The sequence below is a fragment of the Anas acuta genome, chromosome 1, assembly GCF_963932015.1.
Source record: "Anas acuta chromosome 1, bAnaAcu1.1, whole genome shotgun sequence".
Lineage (NCBI taxonomy): Eukaryota > Metazoa > Chordata > Aves > Anseriformes > Anatidae > Anas > Anas acuta.
In genome coordinates, this window is record NC_088979.1 from 174,547,487 (window position 1) to 174,565,569 (window position 18,083).

Sequence of the window (18,083 nt, forward strand, 5' to 3'; positions counted from 1 at the left end):
TCCAGAAATGTTGATGAGAAAAACATGGGCAAGTTAAAGTGAATGTATATGCATGCTTTTCCAAGATAATCTGCACCCTGTTTACTATCAAGCTACCTACTTACCAGTTGTATTCACTCTTCATCAGAGTGGGATTTCACTGAAATATCAAAATACTTACATCAATTTAGATATCTGAATTCAGGTATCTACCTGCAAGTGTCTACATGTCTGTATGGTGTCTAAAGTAATTTTATATTATGTTTTTATTCTACTGTATTTATACAGACTTGAACCACCACAACTGAAAAAGTAAAACACAAAGGACAATTTGTGATAAAGAAAACTAATATTTCACATATTAAATAAAGATCTGTAGTATCTTACCATAACATTCCTTTCATAATGCTCATGTTCTTTCTCAAAATCTATTACAAAGCCATTTAGAGACCAAATAAATGTCAGGTCTAATGTGGGATCATGGGATGCAATGCATTGCATGGTAGCATTCTCTCCAACGGTGACATCAACATTCAGCGGCGCTAAAGTAATCCTTGTAGCTTCTGTGAAGTTAACAGCAAACATGGAAAATTCCAATAAGAGTTTATGCAAATATAAGCTCAGCTCTGTAACTGATTATACATGAAACCACTCCCTCAACTCTAGTTTACATGTTATTCATGCAGCTACATTTGACAGAATTAAATTAAACAGAACAAAGGAAAACTTCAACAACTGAAATGCCTAACTTGTATTTAGCTGTCCTTTGAAAGTGGTTATGGTTCTGTCTCTGAATCATATTACTAACTATTCAAAGCTATTTTTATTCTTTCACTATATCCCAGGTAGAGAGAAGACATGTTAAGAATCTTATGTGACCTGTGTTGTATTTGTGTATTTCTTGTTTTAATTATAGTATTTCGTATGTTTAAAAACCTGTCTCTTTCACAAATAGAAAGTTCTACTCAGTTGTCAGGCTGAATCAAATTTCCACTACAGCTTTGCAGGAACTGAGATCTTAATTTCTCTGCTGAGAAACAATATAAGGGATGTATAACAAACTATACATATAACTACACGTTGAAAGAAAATGAATACAAGAAAAGGAAGAAAGATGTACACCCCTCAGCAATGCCTCTTATCATTACAGAAACAGAAACAGGCAGAGAGTTAAATGCTTGCTAGAGATCTTGGTACATGCATCAAATTTATGGCAAATTAGTGACATGGTCATGGAAGAAACTCACTGGATACTTGTGATACTTGTTCCTTTTCTCTCAGATACAATCATGAAACAAAAAGCCACTGAATATTTGCTCCTCACAACATGGCATATAATAACTTCTCACAACTATAAGAGTGGGTACCAAATCCTGGAAGATGATAGTCATAAGAGCTATTGCCACGAGTTAAGATCCAGGTTTCAGTGTGCTCCAAAGGACACACTACACCCTATATTATACATGTAACTGCAAAGTATCTCTAATAAACATTTCTTGTCACACTGTCTGGGAGAGAAACTTTTATCCAGATCCTACTCTACTAATACAAAAAGTGCCTAATCCTGAGACTATGAGTATGGCACAACTACTCAGTATCTCAGAATGGAGTATCTCAGTGCTTGGAGAAAGCTGTTAATATTTCTCTCTAAAACCCTTACTATAGACACGCTTTAGGATAACTGATGCACTCTAATATTATGCTTCTACATTCAGTGTTTGGTTCTACTATTAGTGAGTTACTAAATGTTTACATAAAGAACTAGCAGTCTAAGAAGTTGCTGAAAAAGTGGTCCAGAAGCAATGTAAAAATAGCATGTGCAAAAGGCCATCAGACTTTACAGTGCCTATCAACTTCAGTTTAACTTTTATATTTCTTGTAGTAATAACCAATATCTGAAAAGTTTTATGAGCCACACAAAGTGCTTGGAAATGCCATTTTCAAAGCATTCTTAGTCAACACTCATCATTGTCCACAATGTGAAAATAATTTTGAAATACATCATCTGAATATTCTGTTTCTGCTGTCACGTGAGGGAGGCATCTTAGTCCTTTGGTATCCCTATTTAGATGAATCAGAGCAGAATACTCCAAAATTTAGAACTTTTTTATACCTATTTTATAGAGTTTATAAAGCTATGGTTTAATTGTTTCACTGTGCAGATTTACTATGCAAATGTTCATCTTGACTTTAGAAGGTATGATTGGATTATAAAGGTTATTTACATAACCTTTCAAGATAATTAAATGGGTGAGGGTAATACTAGGACATGTAAAATTGCAGAAGATGATCAAAAGTAACTGCAAACATTGAAAAGATCTGACTAATCAAAATAAAGACAACAGCATAGAATCACAGGTTGGAAAAGACTTCTAAGTTTATCATGTCCAACAGTTAACCTAGCACTGCCAAGTCCACCACTAACCCATGTCCCTAAGCACCGCATCTGCTCATCTTTTAAATGCCTCCAGGGATGGTGACTCAATCACTTCCCAGGGCAGCCTGTTCTAATGCTCCACAACTCTTTCATAATTTTTTCCTAATATCCAACCTAAACCTCCCCTAGCACAACTTGAGGCCATTTCCCCTTGTCTTATCACTTGGAGCTTGGGAGAAAAGCCCAATTCCCACCTCACTATAGCCTCCTGTAAGGTAATTGTAGAGACTGATAAGGTTTCCCCTGAGACACCTTTTCTCTATGGTAAAAAAACCCAGCTCCCTCAGCCACTCCTTAACAGACCTGGGTTCCAGATCCTTCAGCAGGTTTACTGCCATTTTTAGGACACACTCCAAAGATGTCCTTCTTGTAGTGAGGTGCCCAAAACTGAACACAGTACTTGAGGTACAGCCTCACTACAGCTGAGCACAGAGGGACAATCATTTCCGTAATCCTGCTGGCCACACTGTTTCTGACACAAGCCAGGATGCTGTTGGCCTTCTTGGCCATCTGAGCACATGGCTGGCTCATATTCAATCCCTTTCCACCGGGCAGCTTTTCAGCCACTCATCCCCCAGCCTGTAGCATTGCTTGGGGTTGTTGTGCCCCAAGCTCAGGACCCAGCACTTTGCCTTGTTGAACCTCATACAGTTGGCTTCAGCCCATCGGTCCAGCCTATCCAGATCCCTCTGCAAAGTCTTCCTACCCTGGAGCAGATGAACACACCTAACTTGGTGCCATCTGAGAACTTACTTAGAGTGCACTTGATCCCCTCATCCAGATCATTGATAAAGATATGGAAGAGAACTGGCCCCAATAATGGGCGAACACCACTAGTGACCAGCCTACAACTGGATCTAACTTCCTCATAGTACAATAAATCATCTGTAAAAATGCTTTTGATGATACAGATCTGATGATACAGATTAATTCTTACATTAGTACATCAGTGTTGTGATATTAAGCTGCCACATCCAGTATGACTTCTGGAACAGACATTAAAAAATGTATTTAATAAATTACATTTCTACAACCAGTAAGAATTGGTAGACATAACTGTTCACGAATGTCATATTTTCTTTCTTAATTCTACAGCTACTTATTACTTGACATCAGATTTAAAATACACTGTTGTGGATATTCAATCAGTATTCAGCCAGTAAATACTAATATCTGTAAGGGAAAGGAATTTAGTAATGCAACTATATGGCTATACACTTCTACCTCACAAATGTAATGCATGTTTATTTAACTGAAATGCTCTTTCAGTCTTGTTTACCTCACCAGAGGGAAAAAAAAAAAAAAAAAAGAAATTAAAGATGGTCAATATGAGTCCCATTTCTCTCTTCCAGTCATGATCCTACATTTGTGCTTGAGCTAAGCTACCAAGTTGAATGAGTGCATCAGAATGTGTTAATTTAACAGACTGGATTTAATAAGCCCTGAAAACTGAGATGCAATTTCTGAAATGGTGCACATGTAACCAGTTTCTACTGTGCAATACATTTTTAAAAGAGCAACTAAATTAGAAATAAAAGATATGAAGTGGCTTGCAAAAGTACTGCAATGCTGGGACAAAAAATAGTGTTTTTTAATTGTGGGAAGCAAACCTGAAGCAAACTAATGCAATTTAGAGGTTTACCTGTCATTTCTAGAACACCAGTGCTATTAGCTTTTCCTCGGTTATTTTCTGCAAAACAGGTGTAGCGACCTTCATCCAGCTTTGTGATATTGATAATCTCCAGGCTCCCATCATCCCAGATGTGTATGCTATTGAAAGTTTTCAAATTACAGCAAGGGAAATAAGCATTTAGATCAGAAAGAAATAATTTCAGTTGGAATTGTAGTAAGTTAAAAGACACCACACTCATCTCTTGGAAGCTCATCCCTAACAGCAGTTTATAGATCCCTAACAGCATTTATAAACACCCCTATAATCCAAAAATATTTAAATAGATTGTGGCATGATTAGATGCCTCACATTGCTGGAGCAAGAGAGTATACTTCTATTTACTAGTAAGCACTTAAATATTTTTCTTACATTTTTGTAATACAATTCAATTCTGAAATGTGAACAACACCAAACAGACTGGCTAAAGCTGCACACTCTGCTAGCTCTACGGTTCCACGCTGTTAGTAACATTTTGGCATATCATTTTCCTGAAATTACACATTCTCCTGCCCATGAACTCTTCAAAAATGAGGAATAGCCTGCATATTAAATAGAAACATAAGACAGCATTTTTCAGATTCATAGTGCCCATTAACAGTCGATACTAACCGGCTCCCATTTACAAGCAATTCAGTTCCTTTGCTCCAGGAGAATTTTGGCTTAGGAGCAGCTTTAGGTTTGCATTCAATGATTACACGCCCCCCTTTAGCTGCTAGGATTTTCTTCTTCATAGGGTTCAGTTCAAATGTAGGAGGTGAAGCTGAAAGCAAAAATTAACACAAGTACTGCTTGTAGTGACTTTTCTGAAGAACACAATTTGTTTGCAACATTAAAAAAAAAAAATAAAAATATTGAATTGTATACAAATGTACATTATTCAGACCAGTGAGAAAAATATTAATAATACAAAGATGTGGTGAGAAGCAGATGGTGATCTAAAAGAAACAGCGAAGATCATTGTGTAGTTATATACTGTGTTACAGCAGAAGTTTCTTTTTGTTCATTTCTAAACTTCCATCTAAGTTTAATCTAAGAAGATCAAAGCCCACTGAAATCAATAGAAAGTTATTCCTTTTCAAAGGCCTTTTGATCAGTCCTAATAAAATTTAGATTCCAAGAGCCCAACTTCTGTAAGAAGTTGCTCAGTCAATTACACCTTCAAATTGTATGTTGTTTTACTTTTCGGTGGTTTTAAACTCTTATCTAGCAACTTTAAGATTACTCCCTTCTCTCTCTTTCTAGTTTTCTGTTTGGCCAGCTATCTTTAAGTGCTTCCTGAGATGTACAACTGTAATTAGAGATGACTGTAGCAAGTATCACACTTATGTACCTGATGTCAGACTTTTGCTTACTATTTTTTCCTTTATTTATAACTAAGTATGAGAAAGAAATACTTTTAATTACTGTGTATTTCAGTGTACCATTACTATTAACCATGCCAGCAAATATGTGCACAGCTTGGGGAAATATGGCTTTTAGTTAACTATAGAAGTACAGAGAAGTCTGCTTAAACATCCACATCTTACCAACAATGACGTTTGAAAACGCTCATGCAAAAAGTGCTCATTTCTGGGTAATCCAGGCTGGCAGTGAGTAAATCACTATGGAGAAACAGTAAAGGATGAAGTACTGTGCAATGGATTGGGGTGGTCAAATATAGCTCTTGGGGAAGTCTGGATGTGAGTTTGAGATGGAAAGAACACAGAGTAACTACTACAAGGAAATCTTCTATGGAAGCCATATCAAATAGCCAGTGCATCTGCTGTAATGTCATCAGTGAAAAGGTCAGAAATTATTTTAAGCCTGTGCACTCTGAATCTGAAAGTGATTTGGAAAATACAATGGATTAATAACTATATCCAGCCTTCAAATGGGACAGCTACATCACACACAAATATTGCAACTGATCTTAATGGGCTATAGAAGGCAAAAGCAAAGGGAAGAGTGAAGAGGAAGATTTTCAAAGGCCTGATGCCTGAAAACACAGCTCATAAAAAAGCAGATTTTGCCCAATGGAGGAGTGAGTGTAGGTGAGCAAAAAAGAAAACACTATTCAGTATGTTTTGCAAGCTTGACAGTGACTCTATGCACTTCATATAATTTCTGCACTATCATTTCCTATGTGTGGTAATAGCACCAAGCAAATATCAGAAAAAAATAGAGTAATAAACAATTTCCATAAATTAGTATCTTGATTGCTCATGTTGTTAAAACTTTACTAGAGAGCTCAAATAAACCCCATTGTACTTAGATTCAGTGAGTGTTCTTTCCCCTCATGCTCACAGTAATTTGTTACCAAGCAATTCCTGCAAATAAGACTCAAATCTGAAGTAGTATATAGAGCAAATAATCTCACTGACCCACAATCTTCAGTTCAGCATTTGCATATATAATTCCATGTGTGTTTTCTGCTATACACTGATACATGCCAGCATCTTCAAAGGTCAGACTTTGAATTCTTAGTTCACCTTTCCGGAACTAAAACACAGAATCAATAAAACAACAAGATATTCATATAGACAACATATACTGAAGAATTCACACCTATTCCCATTTCTTTACTTTTTTTTCAGTGACTGTGTTCAGAAGAGAGTCCCTCACATAACATTAAGGCACTGATGAGACTTTCTTTTTATCCCTGCTACATTTCCATCCCTGTACATTTCCATCTTTGTGTACATTCACCTTCTTAATTCTAAAGAAAGAAAGAATCAGTGTCAATATTTTTCTGGAAAAATCATAGCTAAGTGGCACTAGGTGGACATATCTGTTCTTCAGTCCTTTGTTACCAAACCAATTCAAACGCTACTGATACAGAAATAAGAAACTAGAAATTAAACGTTTTATACACATAAGTCTTGTTTCACAATGGCCAGTGTTCAGAATGTTATGATGAATGTATATTTTTTTACAACAGTAAGAGGTCAGAGCAAGTCCTAAATAGACAGGACTTCTTCCAAAGATTCTTCTAGGACACCATATAAATCATTCTATGTTACTCTGTTTTTATATAAAAAGAAAATTTTGTAAACCAAAATAAAGTACTTGATCTATTTCTAAAAAAAAATGTGTATAAAAATGCTCAAAATGAGGTGGGATATTTTGTACCTTATAAATAGATGTCAATTGTTTTTTGAAAGACCATGTTAAAAATTCTTTTTCTTGTGAAAATTCTTTTGAAATGCATTAAATTTGTGTAAGAATCACTTGAAGTGCATAGAGTAGTGGAAAGGAATAACATTTATCTGAAAAAATAATAGATTAAAGGACTCATATTTCTTATACTGTTTAATTTAAATACATAGAGATCAGGTTTTTTACAAGAAATTTGTTTTGTGCTAAATGAAATACCTAATTAAATATATATGATTCAGAAACAAGCTATTTTCTCAATGTAATTTAAATATTTTTGTTATTTTCCATTTTGAAATCATAACATGATTTCAAAATGGAAAATAACACAGCATAATCTTCTGTTATATTACTGGAGAATTACACATTGCTTTCTGCAATCCAGTATGTAGATTTTGTCAGTGAAACCCAAATGTAGTGTCAAGTAATTTGCTTGTTGAATTACTTGTTTGTAATAACTGCAGAAGCATAGTTTTTTTCTGGTTTAGGCCATCTCCATATGGCAGATGGTGATATCCTTATTTTTCCTCCAACCTCATATTTTTTTTCTTACAATATACAGCCAAAGAAACTGCCTCATTTTCTTCTTTTGTTTGCATACCAAGGCCAGTGTCACCACAGCTCAATGGATGCAGTCTTCTACTGTGTTGTTTAGTAGCTCATCTCACAGTATCAGCAAGGGATATTAAATACATATTGAAATGCCTGGACTGAAAATCTACTTTGTTAAAAAAAATCTAGAGCAATAAACTGAAATTATCAAAAATTATCACTTACACTTCATATCACCTAAAAGAATGGAATTTTGCAATGTTCTGTGACTAGAAAAAACGTGTAAAAGCACATGATATAGGAATACCACTGATCATTGTAAAATGATTCTATCTCCTTGTCTGCACTGACTCCATTCCATCTTACATTTTTTAAATATGCATTTATGTTTAACGTGGTAAAAAGATTATTTTTAGAGAGAAGCTGATGACATTTTTCATCTAGAGAGAAGAAAATAGCATTTATTTATAAAGGACTAGAGAAAAAAGGAAAACACACCTCTCTTTTCCCCTCCCCCAAATATGTGGTCAAAAGACAAGGTCAGAATTCAGAGCTGAATACTAAATAGTGAGAAAAAATGCATTTCAAAACTGATGAGAAGACTGACATAAAACTTTCAAAAATAGATTTCAATTCTTAATGCATATGGAAGCAGCAGAAATTTGTATCATTATAATTCAATTTCTTGTAGTCCTTAATAATGCATGCTTCAGAAAATCATTTCCATCAGCTAGCCAATCAATCCTGCATTACCTATGGCAGTATACTTACCGAGGCACCGTTCTTCAACCATCTAATTGTTGGAATAGGCTTGCCTGTAGCTACACAAGGCCAGTAGAGGTCACTGCCTATATCCTTCTCTGTGTCATTGATATGTTCTACCCACTCTGGAGAGGCTGAAGAATAAATAAAACACAAAAATGAAACAAAATATGATGCCTTGTAAATATAGCAGATCTGTACTTAACTAGAATTATGATCTACTAATTCCACTGCTTTTCCCATGATACTTAACTGGCATAATTATAACTCAGCAATGCATCAATATATCAACACAAGAAAGAATGAAGTGAAGGTGTTTTTCTTTTATCACGTAGAACCAAAATAACTACAACTCATTTTTTAATTAGCATAGAATATGAAATTGTAATAATGGTTCACAAATGTCCAAGAGATATGTTACCGGTTACAGTGACCTGTGGATTATACAACATGTAAATTATTCAGTAATGCCATAAAATGGTACTTAAATGACATGAAATTGAGCAAAGACAGTTAGATACTGAAAGGTTTTCTAAGAAATATTCTCTTGGCTCAGAAAATATACTTAATAATATGGAAAATTTCCCATTATTTTTGCTCTTGCTAAGAAAATGAATTAATTTATCAACTTAAAACAAGCAGTAACAATCTTCTTATGCCAATTTTGATTTATCCCAATGAAGTTCAAGTGCTTAACTGAGGATCTTAACTCAGGTGATGTTCTTTATTGCCTGTGAAATGAGACAGAATTCTTCTGAAGTGAATTCAGATGTTATACAGAATTTTTTCATGCCACAAATTGTGGTGTAAGTCTCAGTCAAGGAGTCTGGATACTTGAGATGTTTCCACTATAGATGGAAGATAAATTTTTTGTCCCTCCTTTAACCAAATGCATGAGGGGAGGGGACAGAGGAGGAACAAAGAATTGACTGTAGCAAATATGAGACAGAGCTAAGATAGATAGAACAAACAAAATGGAAAAATAAGAAAGCATAACAAACCTAATGGTCTATTTTTCTTCCTGGCAGTTCTTTCACTTCAATTACTCTAAATCTATTAATTAATTCCCATTACGCATAATTATATCAATATGAACGCACATTGCTGTCAAGGTGTACATGCAGCTACCATAACCAGGCAAATTGAGCAGTTGTTCAATTAATACATAAATTTTACGCTTGACATTCAATGCACAGGCTTTGACTTTGTTTTATTAACTCAAGTAGCAGTGGGTCAGGATGATGAAATGAGTCAGCACTGACATCACATGTGAAAACACAGATATTTCCAAAATAATTAAAACCAACATAGATGATGAAGAATAAATTTTTTCTACCTACCTTGCACATAAACTCTTGCTTGATGTTTATCTTTTCCTTTATAGTTTTCAGCCTCACACTCATAAAGTCCTTCATCTTCATACTGAATATTAAAGATCTTAAGAACTGCACCAGACATGCTTATCTCAGCAGTGGCTGGCATAGGTTCAAGGTATTTACTCCATCTGAGTTCAGGAACCGGACTTGAAAAGGTACAGTAAAGTACAAATCAGCATGTTCTAGAAGTGGCTGTTAAACTGCAGACTACAATAAAGTATTTGATGATGAAACATATATTTTCATTCCCTGAAATATGAAAGCAAACAGTGCTCTACAATAACTTTAGTACATACTTACTTCCCAAGAGCAAAACACTCCAGTGTCACATTTTGCCCCAGGAGAGCATACGTGTCCTTGAACTTCACCTTGATATCAGCAGGATACACTTTAGCACCTGACATGAAAATAACAGATTCTCAGAAAATGCATGGTAGAAACAAACATATGTATTAAAACTTCCACAGTTCAAGAAAACCCATTTTAAAATTCCGGACAAAAGTCTTCATTAGAGTGCATGTGCTGTATATGAAGACTGATGCAGCACATAGTAAGGCAGAATTGTTTTATTCAGCAACTAATTGTCTCTGGACAGTAATGTGTCACATTTTTTTACAGAACAATACTTCAACAAAAACTCATTTATTATCATTTGGAGCGTGATGATGTGTGTTTGGGTGCAGACAAAAACCCAAGCCTCTGTTTTTCACAGATACTTTTACTGGATAGAATATTCTGAATTATTGTGAATTTAAGCTCAGTATTCTCTTACTAATGGCATAAAGGAGCTGCAGACAGAAAAATCTACAGCTTAATGAAGACACAGGTATGTAATGTAATCAAATCTACCTACTGGTGATCTCTGTGGGACTCCTCTTACAGTTCTAGATGAAGATCTCAATGTGAGTATTGGCCATGGGAAATTTGGACAAAGATCACTGATTTGTAATAACCCAAATTCAATCATAGTTCTTCACTGTAATATCTAACAAATAAAAGAGGCACTGAAATCCTGATGATCAGTTTATAAGACTCTAGTGACTGACAGTCTAAAGTGGCAAAAGAGAACCTGGTTACCACTTGAAAAATATGCAGTTTTCATGAAATGGCAGAGGCTAATCTAGTACCAAAACTGAATAGGTAGATTGGATGGTGAGATGCAGATCCCTTAGGTCATCATTCAATAGAAGATTTTAACAGCCCGAAGGGTTTTCCATTTTCATGGGAGATTTGTTGGAAACAAAAAACAATCATGAAACTGTGTATCAGCATCTACATAGTTTCTTCTTTCCAGTCATACCCTTTTGAACCATTGCCAAGACTATAAAAGATATTGAAGATTTTGAGATGAGTAGAGGGGCTTATCACATAAAAGAGATGGAGAAAACTCTGTTCTCAAGTATATGAAAGGAATTTTGTGAATGAATCCAGGGAGATTTCTTGCACAGAGATCTCATTGTGGACAGCAATGATTTGGACCTCTATATGTGGAAAGCCAAATAACATATGCACAGTAACCATTAGGACTTGCCATGTAATTCTTCTCACAGAGCTGAAAATAGTTATGAATGAGCAAAATTAAAATACAAATTGAACACTGCATGTACATAGTATTTACAATAAATACTTACGATCAGTCTGTGGAATAAGTGGAATAAATTTACTAAACACACTCTTTGTTATCGAAGGGCTGGACACAAAACATGAATAATTTCCCTTATCTGATGCTTCTACATTTGCAATGTAGAGATTGCCATTTGTCTGGGACACAAATCGTCGTTTGTCCAAAGCGATGAATACTGGGAACTCATTTAGAAGCCAGCGATAACTGAGGTCATCTGAGGAAAACATTTTCTAGTTAATATTAAAAAACAATAATATCAGCTACTTAAACTGTGGAATGCTCTCTGCATATGAATTTCTCTGATTTCTAGCTAACACATCTTTTATTTGGGAAAGGCAGCTATGGAAGAGTGTTTACTCATACTGATGTCTCAGTAGCCAGCTGTTATCTGTCTACACTGGACATCAGGGTGCTGTTCCCTTGAGTCCAGACCACTGGGCACCTGGTCCCCTTGGACCTAACCTTTCGACTGGAGTTGGAATGGGGTGGAGAGGAGATGTGAAGCTGTCTTGCCCTGACCCAACTGAGAAGCTGGGAAGCTTTTGTTTGTTTGTCATTTGGACAAAACCCAAGAATATTTTAACTAGAAATATGTCTCAGTTCTTCAACTCCTTGCAGTACTTAGACACAGTATGAAAACTGAAATTGTATCCTGTTTGACAAGCAATGTACAATAACAGAGATGCTAGCAGCCAAATTCATCCCTCATGATGGAATTGCAAATGCTTGAGGATACAGGCATAATTCCTGTAGAGCTCTTCAGCAGCTAACGCTGAGAGAAAGGCATTTCCAGAGCTTAAATTATCTCATCTCTGACTTTCTGAGGGTGCCTACTGCTGTTCCATGATCTTAACAGGAGCCATGATCATTTCTGTTGAGGTGAGTTCATTAGGTGGAATGTAGCTGGGCTTTGTCCAAGGCCAGCAGCAAGTCTGGGATGACACAACGACACATTGACATGTACTCAGATCCTCTGAGTGGTAGGCCAAGGCTACTTTCCATTATCCAGATTAGTTTGACTCATATTATTTGTAATAATAAAAACTGTCTGAAAATTCAACCATGTCCTTTACATATGTACAAGCATATATCCAAAATAAAAACCTAACCTAAACAGTGATTCTCAAGCTGCATAAAAGTTACTGTTTAAGGAAACTTAAAGGAAGCTTTTAAAAATAAATATTCTTTTGTCTTCTATTCTTAAGCAACAGAAAATGAATCATTGCTGAGTTACCTGGGTAGTGGTAAGGGGGCTCACAAAGAAGCACTGCTCCAACACCTTCTCGCACTTTAACTTCATAGCGTTCCTCAGGCGGAAAGGGATCAAGATCTAGTTTAAAACAAGGTGGGAGAGGAAAACTGCGTTTTTCACTACAATAAAACTGTAGTTTATTATTATTATTATTATTATTATTATTATTATTATTATTATTATTATTATTATTATTATTATCATTATTATCATTATTATCATTATTATTATTATCATTATTATTATTTTCAGCCTGTAGAGATAATTACAGAAATACAACAATATCTGGCAGATAGGTATCTGTGGATGCAATTATGCCAGTTTTACTAATTTTAACTCTGTCACTAAGTGCAATGAATTTTTTACAGTATTTTATTCATCATAACCAGAAATTCTAGAAAGAAACGGTGCATATTGTACCTCTAATACCTCAATGTACCTCTAAGTGAGGTACATTGGAAGAAGGAATCCCAGGAAAATAAATAAAAAGGTTTGTAGGTTACCATTTAATTGGATTTTCAAAATGTGAGTTTGATACTGAAGCCAGTTAACGTGGCTTCCCTAAAATACCTTGACTCCATGACAACTCCAGCAGCCAAGGACTGGTAACAGTTGGTGCAGAGAAATCTTTTGTGCCAGAACTTTGTGACAGAAGTGGTTCAGATCTCAGGAGAAACCTTAGCTGACACTTTTTAAACCAACTGCAGCATGGGTAAAGGGACTGTTGTAAAAGGATAAGGAAACACATCCTTTGTGGAGCTACCCATCACCCCACAGACCATGGGAGAACAGTAATGCTATCTGGAATGATAAGACAAAGAGCTGCCTCACAGCCTTTAACTAGGTCAATAACTGTACTTTGCTTCTTCTTACCACTCTCATTTTCTGTATCCAATCTCAAAGTAAACTATAAAGACCTTGAAGAAGACAATGCCTCCTGTGAATGATTTCTATGTCACCAACTGCAGCGAAGTTGTAAAAATCCTAATTATATTATAATATTATAGCATAATATACATAATATGTTATAATTCTACGTACATATAATATATATATATTATAATTAAAGCATAATATTATGCTTTATCAAATGCATGGAAAAAAAAAATCAAGGAGTTTTACATTAGTATCTATGGAAAGACACCTCTCCCAGCTTCTGAAATGCTCATCTTTCTTCTGCTCAAACTGACCAGAAGATGATATCATCTTTTCAGTGACTGTCTGGATCTTTTTATTAGACAATACAAGGTAGGCATTGTTATGGGCCTTTCTAAGGACTTCTGATGATTGTTCAATATAATTTTACACTGTATTTTAGCACAATGTATTCAGTTCCCCACAAGTGGCTCCCAATTCATTTGAAATATCATTCTTTGTTAAAGAAGAAATTAAGTATATCAGACTGACTTAGTAAGAATTAGCAATTTTACCAGACAGGTTTTGTAAGCAAAGCCAAAGAAGCTCTTCCCATAGACTGGGGTAACTATATTCATACAATACCTATAGTAGTTTGAGCATATTCCCATTCCATTTTTCAGCATGGACCTTACTACACAACTACATCTCTCTTCAAAATATTGACTATTCTCTTCTATGGGCATGTATTTCCTTGTTGCAGATCTTTTCATCATCTTGTAAACTTACCACTATTATTAATTTCTACTTTCATTAGAGCAGATTGGTTTTTAAAATGTTGCAGAAATAGGAAAAAATTGTAAATGACAATCATTAGAAAGAAACCTTTGTTAATTTGATACTTTGCATTTAGAGAGCATGGGGTTTGATAAAAGGAAGAGCTTTCACTGGTTTTTACTTATTTTAGCTATTTGCAATTTACATTTCAAATCTAGACATTTTGTTTACAATGTTCTTTGACTAACCCTTGAGACTTTAGGACAGTCACCAGAAATTTAAATATAGCAGATAGGCTAGGCAATTTGTATATGTAAAATATATGTCTGTTGGTACGGAAATAGAATGGTCTATGCCAGGTGCAGGAATGTCATACAATTATCGAGATGTAATTGTATACCTTCTTCCCACTTATGAAATGCTCTGAACTCTGATTGGGTCTTGATGTCTTCTTTGCATAAGCATTACTTGGTTATTATTCAATAATTATAATAACCCTGATTCCATGAACTCTTAATTGGAAGACATTCATTTTTAGTTAGAATGAAAGAATTAGCATAATCATTGCACTCTTAGAAGCATATAGCTAACATCTAGAGAGTATGAAAATTTCTCTTTGTTGTCATTCTTGAAGCCTCCCTGCTATGAAATTGCTATATTTTACTCTTCTGAAAGTGTTTTTCAGCAAATAGAATGGTATTTTCAGCTTGCGATTTTGCTCAGCACACACTAAAAAGCCACTGTTCCTGTAGGATAAAATTCCTTCCTTCAGGAATACATATGTAACAGTAAAAACAGATTTTAATGGTTAAAAAAAACACATTGGAGATAAAAGGAATTGTTTCTTTTCTTCCTGGAGGCCAATCCAGATCTACTACACAGTGTTCCCAGATGGGTTAATTGACATGAAGCTTATGAGAGTGTGACTTTTGCTCCATAATTTCAGCAAATTTGACAGTAAGACAAAAATAAAAGATCTTGCTCATTTACAGATGGTTAAGATTTTCTGGAACTCCCCTAAATGTTTCTTTCTATTTTTCAGTCAGTTTGCGCAAGCAAAAGAACAAAAAACCTATTAAAGATCATTTCCCATATTAGCTATAGAAACTCTATATTTAATTCTTTTGAAACTATCACAATGATTATCAAAGTAAATATTTTTCTTTACAGATGATCATAAAAAGGAGAAAGGAAGAAACAACAGTGTAAAGAAGAATTACAGTACCATTTTTAAACTGGTATTTATCAGTTTCCAGGTATCTTTTTTTTTTTTTTTTTTCCCCTCTTTGCCCTGTTATTATTTGGATATTTAAATATTGGATATTAGGGTTCTGTTCAGTATAATTGTCCAGTACAATAACTATCAGTGTTCACCTCATGCAGTATTCTGAGCTGCTAGTCATAAAAACATGCCCTGGACTGTTTTGATTCTACTCATTTCATCTATTATATGTATTTGTTTGATTTTCTGCAATAGCTGCAGCTATTGTCATAGCTCTTATCCTACTGGTTGTTCAGGACTGGCACCACTGATGCCTGCTTTGTAGAACACCATGTATCTCTATCACTGAATACAGCAAAAAATATTCTGTAATATTTTTTTTATGTTATCCCCATTAGAGAGAAATAACAACCTCGTCTTCTATTCACAGTAGGATATACTCCAGCTAAAATACAGACTAAGACTAGATCAACTATTTACAGCCCCTGACCTTCCTTGAGATATGAAGTCCCACAGTATTACAATTAGTGGCAGACACAGAACTTTTCACTTCATCTCTGATCACAGTAAGAAGTGAAACACCATAAGGAGTGAAACTGTTCTGCTGATGGAGACTGCTGAAAGACAAGGGGCACTAAGCACTTAATGTCATAATTAAAGGGCACATGGGGCTTTGAGAATTGTCACCAGATGAGAGTGGGTTCCTTTTTTGTCTTATGAAAAAATATTTCCAGAATAAAAAGCACTTTAAGGCAAAATAATAATAATAAAAAAATCCCAAACTGTCTTCTGTAAAATTTTCCATTAATTTTCATGCAGTGCTTCAGTTCTTTACAATGCCTGCACATATGCAGGCATTCACAACACTTGTTCACGATTATCTGAAGTTGACAGAAATGTCCCCCAGCAGGGTCTTCACCCAGCCCAGCAGTCAGGGAGCACACTTTACTACTGAGTGCCATACCCTCATCCTGCAAGCATCCCATTTGTACTTTCACTGCAGCAGCACCTGATCACTTCGTGCCACTACTGGTGTTGTTCTTTAGTGACAATTTCCCTTTTTGTTCTACTACAATTTAAAAAGAGTCTGGGCATTATTATCTCAATATCTGGTTCTGTGAGTCAGTTCAACTAGTAATTTAATAATTCACTGAGAAGGTTGGAATGCCAGCTGAATGCTAAGCAACACAAAATGTTGATAAAACTTATTTTGTGTTGTTCTCTGCAGACTAAGGCACTTAAGACTTCTTTACAGAGTAATACAGCTACAGCACATGCAAGCAGAAAACACTGAAGTGTAAAACATTGGGTATTTTGAGGTAACTGTAACATTTCTATGTTTTGATGTAAACATTGGCTTACATCCAAAACTCAGAGTTGCTTCACTGCTTCTGACAGTTCCAAAGATATTCGATACTACACAGACATATTTTCCAGCATCCCTTGATTTCTCTGGATTATTAATAACAAGTCTGCCTCCCACCATACTGTAGCGATCCTTTGTTAAATCGATATCCCAGTTGTTGAGTTTCCACCTATTAAAAAAGAAAAGCCAGATGTAAGATTTGGCATCCAAAACCAAACCTAGTAAGCAAAAGGATTTGAAAAATAATTCCTAAATTGTGATAAACTATACAGGAAGTTATTAATACACTAGTATGTATACTTTCAGTTTTTCCACAGCAAGAGCGACAGATTTAGTGAATTTTATAGGTGTTTTAAATATAACAGCCTCAGTCTGCTTCAGACCTCTCATACATTAAAATTTGATCCATGTAGTACCAGACACTTGAGCTGCCTATTGATGAGCTAGCTAGTGATCAAGCGCTTGGACTATAAACATATTGTCAAACAGCTACGTAAGGCCGAACTGGCTAAGGATATACTTCCTCAGCACCCTTGAAGGTGAAATTTTCAAGACTTTTTTACACAATTACTATAGGGGATGAAAATATTTCATAAAGCCTAAACTGCTAGTGAAGTCAGCACAATAATTGTGCCACGCCAGATTTAAGAGCTGCTTCTGTATTCAGAAAATTGACTCTCTCATATTCAGAAAATAGACGCTCTCATCTTAATCACTGTAAAATTCTGCAGTGGGTTTCCTAAGTTGCTGTAACTTTCCCTTCAGACTACAAGAGAAACTTGGTCGATGAAGTCTGGCCCCTAACAACTTCTATTGATTTCAAGAAAATTACAGTACAATGAATGTGAACCAGTATGCAAGAACTTGTATCCATTACTGTTTCCACAAGGGGGGGCCCACAATCTTCTTTGAAAGGAATTACACATTTACTGAGCATGAACACGAAAAGCTGCAACATTCATGATCATAAAAGTCTTGCAGTGTGGATTGCTTTTTGTACTAAGTGAAGCATAGGCACTGCTTTCTGAAAAAGAGAGCACGTAGACTATATGTTCCTTCCTTATTGAAAAATTGTAC

The 18,083-nt window shown here is 35.3% G+C and overlaps 1 protein-coding gene across 1 annotated transcript in view; it reads right to left on the minus strand.

Annotated features, from left to right (window-relative positions):
- Positions 1-18,083, minus strand: part of CNTN1 (contactin 1) — a 249,365-nt gene that overhangs the window by 57,915 nt on the left and 173,367 nt on the right. Inside the window, exons 5-14 of the mRNA XM_068669412.1 lie at positions 17,003-17,175; positions 12,769-12,864; positions 11,542-11,748; positions 10,211-10,307; positions 9,875-10,056; positions 8,544-8,668; positions 6,449-6,566; positions 4,698-4,848; positions 4,059-4,186; positions 367-542 (exon numbers count right to left, since the gene is read on the minus strand). Coding sequence (XP_068525513.1) covers positions 367-542; positions 4,059-4,186; positions 4,698-4,848; positions 6,449-6,566; positions 8,544-8,668; positions 9,875-10,056; positions 10,211-10,307; positions 11,542-11,748; positions 12,769-12,864; positions 17,003-17,175 — 1,453 coding nt within the window. The remainder of the gene's footprint in view (positions 1-366; positions 543-4,058; positions 4,187-4,697; positions 4,849-6,448; positions 6,567-8,543; positions 8,669-9,874; positions 10,057-10,210; positions 10,308-11,541; positions 11,749-12,768; positions 12,865-17,002; positions 17,176-18,083) is intronic.